The sequence below is a fragment of the Myiozetetes cayanensis genome, unplaced genomic scaffold (assembly GCF_022539395.1).
Source record: "Myiozetetes cayanensis isolate MyiCay16 unplaced genomic scaffold, myiCay2020 scf32, whole genome shotgun sequence".
NCBI classification, from domain to species: Eukaryota; Metazoa; Chordata; class Aves; order Passeriformes; family Tyrannidae; genus Myiozetetes; species Myiozetetes cayanensis.
In genome coordinates, this window is record NW_026087544.1 from 4,938,876 (window position 1) to 4,951,527 (window position 12,652).

Genomic DNA, 12,652 nt, shown 5'->3' on the forward strand with positions numbered 1-12,652 from the left:
CAAGGATCATAAGTGCAGCCATCTTCTTGGAATACAGCAAGAGGATGATCACAGTGCATGGGATGAGCTTATGGTGAATTGTTGATAGAAGCTCAGCCTTGCCAGAGGCTGGCTGGGAGAGGGAAGGACTGAACTGGAGAGATGTCATCTGTGTCCTTGGTGGAAGACAGTTGATCTGCTCAGTGCAGGAGTAAAGGAGGTTCAGAGGAATTCTCATCCTTAAGACAGGGCTTACACTTCTAGGTCTTCTCATCCTGCTGCCTGTGACTGATACTGATTTTTTTAAATATATCATTCTTTCAGCATAGACTTGTATTCTAAAATGCCACTTTTTCCTCCTTTTCCATCCCCCCTTCTGGCTGTCATTTGTTCCTGAAAGTCTGATTTCTGTGCTGTCCATAGAGTATCATCATCCTCACACCACTGCAGTGGTTCTTTACTGTTCCCTCTTGCTGAGAAAATGCTTCTGACAGGAACAGGGGAAATGTGGATCCAGCAATTCCTGTGAATTACTTCCTGACAACGAGACTTTTTCTTTCTGTAGGATTTGTTGTTCACTCATTAAAAACTGTTACATTTTGTCTGCTGTTACTGAGTGTTGTGTGGCTTGACAAACGGGGAATTGTTATTAATTATTCAGTTTCTTGCCAAAAATGTGCACAGTTTTTTTCAGCAATTAAATATGTTCGTTCAGCAACTTGAAAGAACTAAAACTGGTTTTGCATCTTTTCTCTTCTGCCCTTAATTCATGGAGCACTTGTCCTCTCCAAAACATGGAAGAAGGGAGCTCCAGCAGTGTCCACTGGACAAGGCTGTATTTCAGTTAGGACAAGGATGTTTGATAGGCTGTAATTTACTTTTATATTGTTGGCATCACAGCAGTGCAACCTGAGGACACTGCTGGTGATCCAGTCTGAAAAAGCCCCATCTGCTAGAGGGGTTTGGGTTAGGATTTCACATAGAGAAATGTTTAGTGCTCAGAACACTTAAAGGAAGACTTCAGCTTTATTTAAGATCCTTTATTATGGTTATTGCAGTGACTAAATGGGCAGGAAAAAGTGAATTTGTAGCTTATTCAAATAGGTAATTCTACCATTGTCCTACACGCTGTTCTATTAGCTCAGCACAGTAATCATCAGAGCCCTCTCTCCCTTCTTTCCCACGAGCCAGGAAATTGTTCTGCCCGGGGGTTTGTGTCGGAGGTGAGGGCAGAACAAGCGAAGTAACCAAACTGTGTCTCTTTTAGTGCTTGCAGAAGCCGGATCTGAGCAGTGACACCAAGGACAAGGAGTACAAACCCCACGACATCCCCCAGAGACAGTCGGTTCCGCCGTCCGAGAGCTGCCCGCCCGCGCGCCGAGCCAAGCGCCTGACGGCAGAGGTGAGGGCCCAGCTCGGGGGGCACAGCCTCGACTTTGATAGAGGCATAAATCAGGAAAAAAAACGGGCTCAGAATTGCCTGGTGCTGGAACAGTTGTGTTGTTACTGAGGTGTGGAGTCCTGGGGGGCTCTGCTGTGGGAGCTGTTTAGGAGTGTGTGATGGTAGTAAATACTGTGGGGCTCTTGGATTAAAATGCAGGTGACAAGTTCTGGAAGTGAAGCAGCTTTGATCTGTTGTGGTCAGCCAGTGAGCTGCAGTTCTTCTTTAAATGTGCTGGGAGGTTTCTGTACATCTTTCACGAGCTGCTGTTGGAGCAGGGAAGGTTTTGATGTAACATTAGCATTGTTGAATTTCATTTTTCACTCTTGAATTCTATCAGTTTCTGATAGAATTAGCTAATTCTGATAGAATTAGCTTACCCATGCAATGTAAGGGAAAAATGCATGACGTGAAGTCCATGTGGTTTTGTACAATCTTAAATGTGCTTAAGAAACAATATTTATTTGGATAAGCATAAAATGTATTGATTATGTCTCACTGTCTTCTATGAAGATATATTTTAGGAGATCATGCTGTGTCTCCCTTATTGCTGGAAAACAGTAATACTGTGGCTCCAGCCTTTCCAGCCTGATGATCCTGTCTCCAGAGAGTTCCTATTTCTTTTGTTTGAGCAGATGAAGAGAAGGGGAGGATATTCCCAGGAGAGGGTCTGATTAGTGGTGACATCATGAGTTGGGAAGGTCACGGTTCGTTTCAGACTCTTATTAACTCCCATTGTTCTAGTCTTTGGTCTTTATTAGTACCAATAGTACAGCTTAGTTGTTGCAAGTTCTGCCTGTAATTATGCTTAGTTAATGAGTTACAATTAAGGGCTTCTAAAGCTTTTCCACTCAAATACCTGGCTACAAGTGGATTTGTGATTCTGAGCAAACCTCAGTAGTTTGGGCTGAAACTTTCCATTTGGAGTGTCTGCCTGTGGTTACAGGATGCTTGTTCTCATGGATCCCTTAAGGATTAACTGCAGGGCAAAAATATACACTGAAATTCCAGCTGTTTCTCTGGCAGTGGTGTCACATGGCACTAACAAAGAGGGCACGTTTTTTATGTGCCCATCCTTAACTAAAAGGCAAACCTGCCCTCTCAGCTCTTGCCCCAAGCTCCACTGGTGTCATGCACCTAATTGTTGTGGAAAAAAATCCTTGATTGAGAATAGAATTGAACACACACAGTGCTCAGGCTCAATTGAGCAGCAGGGACTGACTGGCTTAGCAAGGAGCTGCAGTGTTTTAGGACAATAATTTCCACGAGATTTGTTAATGTGAGCGTTTCTGTTCCATTTCAGTGCAGTCAGCCACAGTGATTAAATCCATTTTATTCAACATTGAAGCTCCAAGCAGCTGTCATTTGCTCTGACCTGGTTGCAAAGGAGTAATGTTTGTTCTCGTGTCCCAACTTTTTGAGATAAACAAGGATTTGTCAGGGTCTTAAACTGTAAATCTTAAATTCAGTCTCATGTTTGCCAGTTTGACATTTCCTGCTTTTCAAAGGCTGATCATAAACCTTTGAAAGAAGTGAACCACAGAGAAATACTGCAAATTATCCTGGCCTGTAGGATAAGTGTTAGCTTGCAGTTGTGAGACACACAGAGTTTTACCTTGCCCCTTCTTACCTGGTGAGTAAACAGTCAGGAGAAAACATTCCTTGTTCCTTTGCTTCATTTTGGGTCCCACTGGCAGCAAACCCAAAGCCTGGTATCATTATTGGCATGGATTTTTGGTAGGATTTGCTTTCAAATCTCCAGTGTTGTTCCCTGTATTATTTCTCCCTGAACTATTTGTAAATAATTGAAGACAGGTGTTTCAGAACTTTGTTTCAGAACTTCAGGTGTCTGTTTAGATTTGTTGTTTTGTAAGTATTAAACGTTTCTGGGTTTAATTGCAGAGCCTCTGAGTCCCCCTTGCCTTATTTTTTTCCCTTTTTTTTTAAGGCAACCAATATTAAAACTGAGTCTGACCCTCCAGAAGCCAGAACTCACAATCTGAGACGCAGGATGGGATGTGCCCCTCCAAAGAGTGACAGTGGTGAGTGAAACACAACCTGAATGCAGCTTCTGTTACTTTGTACAAACACATTTTAAGACCAGAGTTAAATTCAGCAGTTGGAACTATTCAAAATATTTTTAAAAAAAGCAAAACAAAACACCAACTTTCTGTTAATTTAAAAATTGGATGGTATATAAAAGCTCTTTTAAGGGTTGGAAGTGCTTTTTTGTTTTTCTTGTAGAAGATACATCCAATTGAAAAAAACCTACTTTTTCAAACTTGGGTGTCCCTTCCAGAGCAATTGGAAATGATGTTGGAGCCATATTTGTTTTGTATTTTAAATAGAGGAAACTCTTTTAAGAATGTATCAGATTTCAGACACTTTTGGCAAAGAATTTGGATTTGAAATCAGGAAATTAAGCTCATGGAGGCAAAAGATGATGCTGTGTTTTAAGCTTAATGATAAAGTTCCCACAATATGATTGAATTGCTTCTATCAACAGTTCCAAACCTGTTGTTATCTGTCCTTAAGAAATAATCATTTCAGACTGAGAAGCAAAATTTAATGCCATCAAACAGAACAATGAGCTTGTTGACAAATAATTTGGCTAAATAAATATAGGGACCATTTACAACTGTGCAATAATTTAAATTACCTGAGCAGTCTGTCAGTCTCCTTTGTTCATTCAAAATCTTTTTTTCAAAAATTTTTTTAGATTGAGGTGTTTTGTAACTTGATTTTTTTTCCTCAAGGAGTCTCTGAACTTCCCCCCTCCCCAAGAGTAGAAGGAAAAACTCTTGACAACATTTATTAACACCACGTGGAAACAAAATCTTAGCTTATGAATCTGCTCATAATTTAATTTAAATTAATTGAAATGGGACTTAAAATAGGCAGTGTGGGCTCTGTAGTCAGTGCTGGCTCATGGTGTCGTGCTTGGCTTTTCAGGTAACACCAACTACAGGGGTTCAAATCTTACCTTATATTGAGTGAAACGTGTGGGGGGATAACAAGTAATTCAGCAAATAACTTGGTGTGATGGAGTCTAACAAGTGATAAATAAATCAGACAGTAACAAGGAATGCTCAGCATTGAAACATTTTGCAATATTCTCCTTTTTTTCCCCCATTGCCCAGACAAGGAAATGCGCAGCCTGGTGAAACTCCCTGAGAAGAAAGAACTTCCTGGGGAGCCAGAGAAGGACAAATCCAAAGTCAGATCTAAAAAACCCACCAATGCTGTGAGTACCCCCTGGCTTCTTGCTGTGTGTGTGGATTGCAGGTGTTTCTGGGTCTCTCTGGGGTGTGTAGTGAAACCTCCTGGCATTTCTGTCACACTGAGGACTCTTGTGTTCTTCCCAGAACCCTGTGGTGAAGCACAGCAGTGTCTGTGCCTGCTGGAATATCCAAACTGCTAAAGGTTCTGGCTTTACAGAGCTGGAAATGACAGGATGGTTAAGTTTCACCATCATCTGTAACTGAAGTAACTTGTTTTCTGTCTCCAAGGTACAGTCTCAAAATAAGCATTTTGAAATGTTTAGTCCAGTGGAAGTGGTTCCTGTGTGACCTGATCTCTTCCCATTGCTCTTTAATTCAGGGGAGCTCAGTGCAGGCTGTGGCACTTCCACACAGCTCTCCCTAATTCCCCAATTTCAGCACTAAACTGTAAGCTTTATTATTGAAATACACCTTAAAAAAACCAACCCTGTTCCTGTTCCAACTCTCCACACACCACCAGAGAAACCCCTCCTAGAAACCCCAACCTGAAAGCACTGGTAGTTGTCCCACTTTTGAGAAGCTGATGCCAAGATTCTTTCTGCCTGTGCCACTACTTGGGTCCCTCCTAAACCAAACATCTTCTCATTTAATCCACACCTGTAGCTGAGAATGAAGAGGGCAAATACCAGAAGCCTGACACCACCAGTCCCCCATGGAAAAGGCTTGTGGGGAGGAGCAGGAGATGAGGGTCTGCCTGTCCTCACAGCTCTGTTCTGGGTTTGGGAAGAGCTTTCCAGGCTGTTGCTGGTGAGAGTGGGATACTGGACAAGCAGCAGGCAGCCCTGCCAAGGTTGGAGTGCTTGTGCTTGTTCCTTGGGGCTCAGGAGCTGCTCTGCCACAATTAACAGCTGCCCCCCTGCCCAAAGCTCTCCTGGGAGGTTGGTGCCTTCTCTGGGGGAAAAAAGAGGAGGAACCTCTTTCTGTCTTCTGAGGCCACGTGGTCTCAGAGGGGAACAAAACACCTGAGCACACCAACAGGAGAAGGGTTTGTGAGCCCCCAGCAGCTGTTGGGTTATACCTGCTGAGGGCACAGTGCTGTTGATGTGAACTATTCTGGCACTGAGTCAAGTCTTCCGGCATTTGGAAAAAAAAAACCCCACATGGAAGGGCTTGCAGCTCTTGGAGAGGAGTATTTAAACTTTTACAGGAGTTATCTGGTGTTTGCTTGTCGCATTTCCATTGCAGAGATAAAGTGGAGCAATAAGCTTTGGGAAACGTCACAGATGAGAGTTCCCTTCGGTGCTCCCGTCCCCACTCTGGAATTTTGTGTTGCAGGTGGATTTGTACGTGTGTCTCCTGTGTGGCAGCGGGAACGACGAGGACCGGCTCCTGCTGTGCGATGGCTGTGATGACAGTTACCACACCTTCTGTTTGATTCCACCCCTCCATGACGTCCCCAAAGGGGACTGGAGGTGTCCCCAGTGTCTGGCTCAGGTAATCTGACAAACTGTTGGGCCAGAGGTTACTTTGTGGATTATTTTCAAGATCGATCGTGGAAATTGAAAATACTGTTTGTTGTTACTTAAGGTTGTGCAAACAAAGTGATAGAGGTAAAGCTAAAATGAAGACTGGGTGTGCTTCAAATTGGAAAGCTGTCACTTAATGCCAAAAATTGGTGTGCCTTGGAAGAACATCTTAATTGGCACCTTTCCTCTGTGCCTGAAATTGGAGTCTCGCTGGGTGCTTCAGTGTAGTGCTCCATGGGTCTTGTTCTGCATAGCTCTACTGCAATAAGGAGAAATTAGGCATATTAATTCATTAATGTTTATGCAGATTTATAAGTAAATAAATATTGGGATTTAGTGAATCAAACAGCATTTCTTCTTCTGACCCTTGGGGCGGTGACTTCATTTCAGCGAGGTGTCCTGCCTCCTTACCCCTCACGTGCTATCACAGTAGCCCATTTGTGTAAATTATGAGCACAGGGTTGTATTAACACAGAAACAATCCCCTTTGCAATTGCAGGAGTGTAACAAGCCTCAAGAAGCCTTTGGGTTTGAACAAGCGGCACGAGACTACACCCTGCGCACCTTCGGGGAAATGGCTGATGCCTTCAAGTCAGACTATTTCAACATGCCAGTACATGTATGTTCCTGCCTTACCCTGGGGCTGTCACCTAGAGTTCATTTTGTGTGCTCATTAAAATAGGGATCTTTGGAGAGGGGAGGGAAGAATTCTGATTTTTGAAGGGGATGAAATCCCAAATCAGATGTTCTCATTTACGCCAGCCAATCCTGGTTCTGGCTGATGTCGTGGTTTTTTGTTCCACCAGCTGCTTGTGCTTTTGTTTGTTTCTTCCCACTTTTGAAGAAGTGTCTCTAGGGAAGAGCTCTCTGACTGTCACCCATTCCTGAGAGAACAGAGCAGCAGCATTTCCTGGAACCAGGAAACTGCTGTGGTTTTTTTTCTCTTGTTGAAACAGTTTTGAAATGGGGAAAGGCTCCAAGCTAATGGAGGCTCCTTCCTGAGACAGCTTTGATGCACATTCTTCTTCTCCACTGATTCCTCAGTACAGACTCCTTGCTCTTCTTCTCACACCCAGATGGTCCCCACTGAGCTGGTTGAGAAGGAATTCTGGAGACTTGTCAGTACCATTGAAGAGGATGTGACTGTGGAATATGGAGCTGACATTGCTTCCAAGGAGTTTGGCAGTGGCTTCCCAGTTAGGGGTGGGAAGTTTAAAGTTAGACCAGAAGAAGAGGTAGGTCTTGGAGTTCGCTGGGAATGGTTTATTGCAGTTTTTTTGTTAAATAAGGCTCCTTGGTTCAAAGCACAATAATGGAACTGGTTTGCAAAGTGTTTGTTTTGGGTATCTGGCAGAGTATTTGGAAAAAAAGAGTTATATCAGGGTTTTGAATAAATAAAACTTGTTGTGATCAGACATCCAACACCACAGGTTTATCCTAGTAGTCAATAAATAACTTCCAAACCAAATACAAACAAATAAAAAAGGTCTCATTTTAACAAAGCAGGTCAGGTCAGGGTTGTGACAGGGGCAAAGACAATGAAGAATTTAATCTTTGATTCATTGACCTGTTTCTTATATTCCTCAGTTGGAAAATGTCCTTTTTTTCTGTTGCTCTTTAGCAGTTTTATTTTCTTGGGCTTTTTACTTCCTGTTGTGTAAACCTGCAACTGTTCTGTTTGATTTTCAGGAATACCTTGACAGTGGCTGGAATTTAAACAACATGCCTGTGATGGAGCAGTCTGTGCTTGCTCACATCACTGCAGACATCTGTGGGATGAAATTGCCCTGGCTGTACGTAGGAATGTGCTTTTCCTCTTTTTGTTGGCATATAGAAGACCACTGGAGCTATTCCATTAACTATCTGCATTGGTGAGTTTGAGGAGTAAACCCAGCCTGGGAAACAATCTCCCTTTCCTTTCCCCTTCTGCTTCTTAATTAACAGACTAAAACCAGATTCAGAGAGCTCAGCCAGAGTAAGCATTGCTGGTCTGTCACAGCAGGGTTAAATTTGACAGTGTAATGCCTACACTGATTTGCTTTTGGACAAGAGGTCATATTTTGGAAAGAGACATCCATTCCCAGTTTTAAAAATCCATGAGAGATGCAGCAGATACTCCATCAAGTGTTTTATTATGCTCAGTGTAAACTAAAAACCATGCGAGTTTTTTTTTTAAGAAATCATCTTAACTTCAGCTAACAACTCAGACCCAGCATGTTTTGTCTGTTAGATGGATCATGCTGTCATAAATCCTCTCATCAAGCCAACACTTGTCAGGTGTAATCAGGACAGATCTTTGCCATCTCTTTGATATTCTAAAGAGATTGAATTTCTTGAACTTCTCACCTTACAACAGCTTTTCTGGAGTCTGGATTATTCTTGCCACTCTTCCTGAAACCTCTTTCCCTCAAGGTCTTTGCCTTTCCTTGTTCCCATGAATGGTAAACCCACCTCCCAGCTGCTGTTCAGTGGGTCCTTTCTGGTTGATTATTCAGTTGCTGCTCCTTGAAATTGCTGCTGCTGTAGGGCAGTCCAAGAGCTTAATTCACTTCGTGGTACTTACTGTTACTAAAACAAATGTTTGAGTGAGGGTAAGTAGAGGAGTGACAGGATTACAGGGTAAAAAGGATCTTCCTTGTCATGTGTTGCTGCTTTTTTCCCCTCCCTTTGTCTGGGTCTTCAGTCAGGCTGAAAACTGTGGGCAGGAGAGGAGTTTGTTTGCAGTACAACCTTCATTTCTTCTAGGAGAGCTTCACTCACTGCTGTTGGAATGACTTTATGCCCTCCATAATGTGCAACAAATTGCATTGGTGTTTGCAGCAAGGCCAGAAAGGTTCTTCAGTGTGTCCACATGCATGTGCACACACATGATTCATTCACATACATGTGAGAGTTTCCTGACCTGCTTTCAATTTATTTATCCTCCAGCAGGAAAGTCCTTGGCATCTTTTCATTTGCAGATATTCTTCTTTATTTCCCTTCAATGGAGAGGTTTAAGTCTGGGGTTTTAGCCTGTTGGAGGGGAATGTGCAGTTGAGGTTAAAGCTGTTCTTGGCCAGAGCAGTCGGTCTGAACAACCTGCTGCTGCAAACTCTGAAGATTCCAGAAGTCAGGACTGGTTCTTGGCAAATCCTAGGGATGGTGTGTCCATCCTCAGTGTTCCCACGTGCTGAGGAGGAGCTCCCACATGCCCATGTCCTGGTGCAGCACTGGGAGCAGCGAATCCCAAGTGACCCAGGCTGCAGCAGCAGAGTCCTCCTCCTGCAGAACTCTGAGTCCTGTGTTAGTTATAAAAATGGTAAAAGGAGAAAAAATCAAATCTCTGCTTCTGAAGAGGCTTAGAAACTAATAAATAAGATGTCAGTCCTGGTCAGAGGAAGAATTACCATTGTTGCTGCAGGTATTTCTCCAGGCAGGATGTGGGGCAGTCAGGTAACAGTGCAGAAGGAACTGTCACCTCCATCCACCTGCAGTGTGCTGGTCCCTAGAGCTGGCACCTCAACACCTCAGTACAATTGTGTTTCTCTCTCTTACCTGTTCTCCTGAGGTCCAGAGACAGCCAGTTCCAGTATCCTGGTCCAGGTTTAGCACAGTTCATATCTGCTGTCACTCATTCCTGGGTGCTGACACACATCAAAGAGCAGAACTAACTCTTGGCTAACCCAGTGTTGGGTCTGGACACAGGAGGGTTTTTAGTTGCATGTGTGGCTGGTCTTCATGAATCTGTGCAGTTGTTCTGGGACAATGCTCAGCTCCAAGGCTGCAGAGTTATTCCAGGATGGTGCCCAGCTCCAAGGCTGCAGAGTTATTCCAGGATGGTGCCCAGCTCCAAGGCTGCAGTTATTCCAGGATGGTGCCCAGCTCCAAGGCTGCCTGGTGATTTAACACTGCCCAACAACTCTCCCTGTGACAGCAGTGTAAGTGCCCCCTCCACAGCCCATCCTGCTGACTTTCCTCTTCCCCAGCACAGGGGCTGTGTGAATACAGGGATAGCAGGGATAGGGATGGGATTCCTAGGGGTGAAGGGTAGGCTTCTGGATTCACACTTCACTCCTTCCTTTTGGAATCCTCCCAATTGCATCATGGTTAATGGCAAAAAAGAACACTGTTGGGTTGGTTTTACTCTGCCAGCTCCTCAGGAGTCTGGGATAAGGTGATTTGTCGGTTTTCCTTTCTAAAGACCTTTTCTAACCTCGTTCTCTATAAGGCCCTGAAGGCATTTTCATCTCAGTGCTGCAGCGAGCCAGTGCCAGTGTAAGCCTGACAGAGTTATCTGCTGGAACACATCTGCATCACCTTAATTCTCTCAGCTGGCTTGCTTTGGGTTAAGCTGGTGCTAAAAGTTCTTTTTTTTCCTCCTCTGGATATGGATTTTTTTTTTTCCCCTTGAGGTCTTTTGCATAATTTGGAAGTTTGATTTCTACTTCCTCTGCGTTGCTTCTATGGCAGTTAAGCACAAGACAGAAAGAACTGGCTTTGGTTGTTAAACCCAAGAGGGAGTTTAAGTGTTCATGGGAAAAGAGAAGCAGCTTATGCTTTGAAATTGTGCTGAAATCAGCAGGACTTCAGTGAGAACTTCTTGAGACGTTTTCCCCCACCCTAGAATATTTAAAGTACCTGCTCAGAAGCGTAGGCAGTTAAAAAACAGGTCTGGACGAGAGGGACCTGTGTCAAATGTGAAGATTCAGGAAGGTACAGAACCTTTGCATTCCTTCCCGGTGATGTGCCCTTCTTTTGACGTAGTGTGTGTTTTAAAGCAGAAGACTTGAAAAAAAAATGTAACTTAAAGATTGCTTACATTTTAACTTTTTTTAATAATCTTGCAGGGGGGAGCCTAAAACGTGGTATGGAGCCCCAGGGTACGCAGCTGAGCAGCTGGAGGATGTAATGAAGAAACTTGCTCCAGAGCTATTTGAGTCCCAGCCAGATCTCTTGCACCAACTTGTCACCATAATGAACCCCAACACTTTGATGGCCCACGGGGTGCCTGTATGTGTCGGACTCCTGTGCTACTCCCCAAACCCAACCCTCTTTTGATTGGAGCTCAAAAGCTGATAATTGAAGCCACTTTTATTACAGAGATGGTGTGGTGGTTTCCTTGTGTGTGCTGCACCTTCCTTATCCAGTAAAATGTGCCAGTGTGAACAGATGGGCAGTGGAATCATTGCCTATGGAATTGATTGGCAGGCTCTTCTCTGGAGATCCATCTTGGATATTTCTGTTTCTGTGTCTCAGCTGGAAGGTTTAGGCTCAACCTTTGGAACAATGGCAGGAGCTCTTGTGTGTCTGTTCAATCAGACACCTTTTTTTTTTATTATTTTCAGAGTTTCTGTCAAGGGCCCAAACCCCATTCTTCCTTTATTTGTCATCCACATCCTCTTATTTTTCCTGGATAAGTCCTTAGGTATTTAAAAAACATTTTTTCATCAGTTTCCATCTTATTCCATACTAGATTATTCATGGGAATTATGTCCCTTTACAACTGAATTGGCTTTTGACGAGCTGACCTTGGGACTTAAAAGGAAAATCTGGAAAAAGCAGCAAAATTTTTGGTGTCTCCTATGCTTTGATAGCCTCCAAAATGGAACAGTGCAGGAAGACCTACCTGCTTGCATGCTGACTGCATAGCCCCAGCAGAGTTACAGCATTTACAGCAGTATGAACTTCAAGGTTCCCAATTTCTCTTCTCCCTCCAGCTGCACGTTGGAGAGAGCTGGATCTGTGCTAACCCCACCCCTGAGCACCTGCACAGAGGCACTGAGGTGCACCAGGCCCAGGCAGCCAGCTCAGAACTGTTCAGAGTGGGGTTGTGGCTGACTGGAACCCTTTTGCTTCCCGGGGTTTTACGTGGTCTGTCACCAAATGCCAGTTGTGATTCTTGGCCTTAACGGTTTAAAACGCTCCAAAGTCCTCACAGAAGTTACTGGGAGTTGGAAATCCATGTTCTTCTTGCAGCTCTGTTTAGGTGGGACCTAACACTGCTCTGTCTGTCCTCCCAGGTGTACAGGACCAACCAGTGTGCTGGGGAGTTCGTGATCACCTTTCCCAGGGCTTATCACAGCGGCTTCAACCAGGGCTTCAACTTTGCTGAAGCTGTGAACTTCTGCACCGTCGACTGGGTACGTCCCAAACCAGCCTTTTCCCCCTAAGTGAGCGGTTCCAAACCTGTTCTTAGCTGCTTGTACAGCTCTGATTTGCTGCTGATGCACAAATCTAGGCCTACAGATCAGAAGGAGCCTGTTTCTGGCAGCGTGATGTTTGCTGAAGGCGTTTCTGTCATGCACTGAACTCTGGGTTTCCTCTGCTTCCAAAGATTTGGTTTGGAATTGGACATCAGCTCGGCCCCATGCATGCCTGGAGGACGAGATCCACCAGTGCTGCTGGAGTCTTTTTTGTGTTCCCAGTTTCTGGAATGAAATTTCCCAGTTTATTGCACTGGGAGTTTTTCTAAGGGGTACTTTCTGCAGCTGGAAACCAAATTCAAC

The 12,652-nt window shown here is 44.1% G+C and overlaps 1 protein-coding gene across 1 annotated transcript in view; it reads left to right on the top strand.

Moving 5' to 3' along the window:
- Positions 1–12,652, top strand: part of KDM5B (lysine demethylase 5B) — a 47,680-nt gene that overhangs the window by 16,569 nt on the left and 18,459 nt on the right. The window contains exons 5-13 of the mRNA XM_050327101.1: positions 1,247–1,381; positions 3,369–3,462; positions 4,561–4,664; positions 5,977–6,135; positions 6,667–6,786; positions 7,244–7,402; positions 7,857–8,038; positions 10,994–11,156; positions 12,167–12,286. Of these exons, the coding sequence (XP_050183058.1) occupies positions 1,247–1,381; positions 3,369–3,462; positions 4,561–4,664; positions 5,977–6,135; positions 6,667–6,786; positions 7,244–7,402; positions 7,857–8,038; positions 10,994–11,156; positions 12,167–12,286 (1,236 nt within the window). The remainder of the gene's footprint in view (positions 1–1,246; positions 1,382–3,368; positions 3,463–4,560; positions 4,665–5,976; positions 6,136–6,666; positions 6,787–7,243; positions 7,403–7,856; positions 8,039–10,993; positions 11,157–12,166; positions 12,287–12,652) is intronic.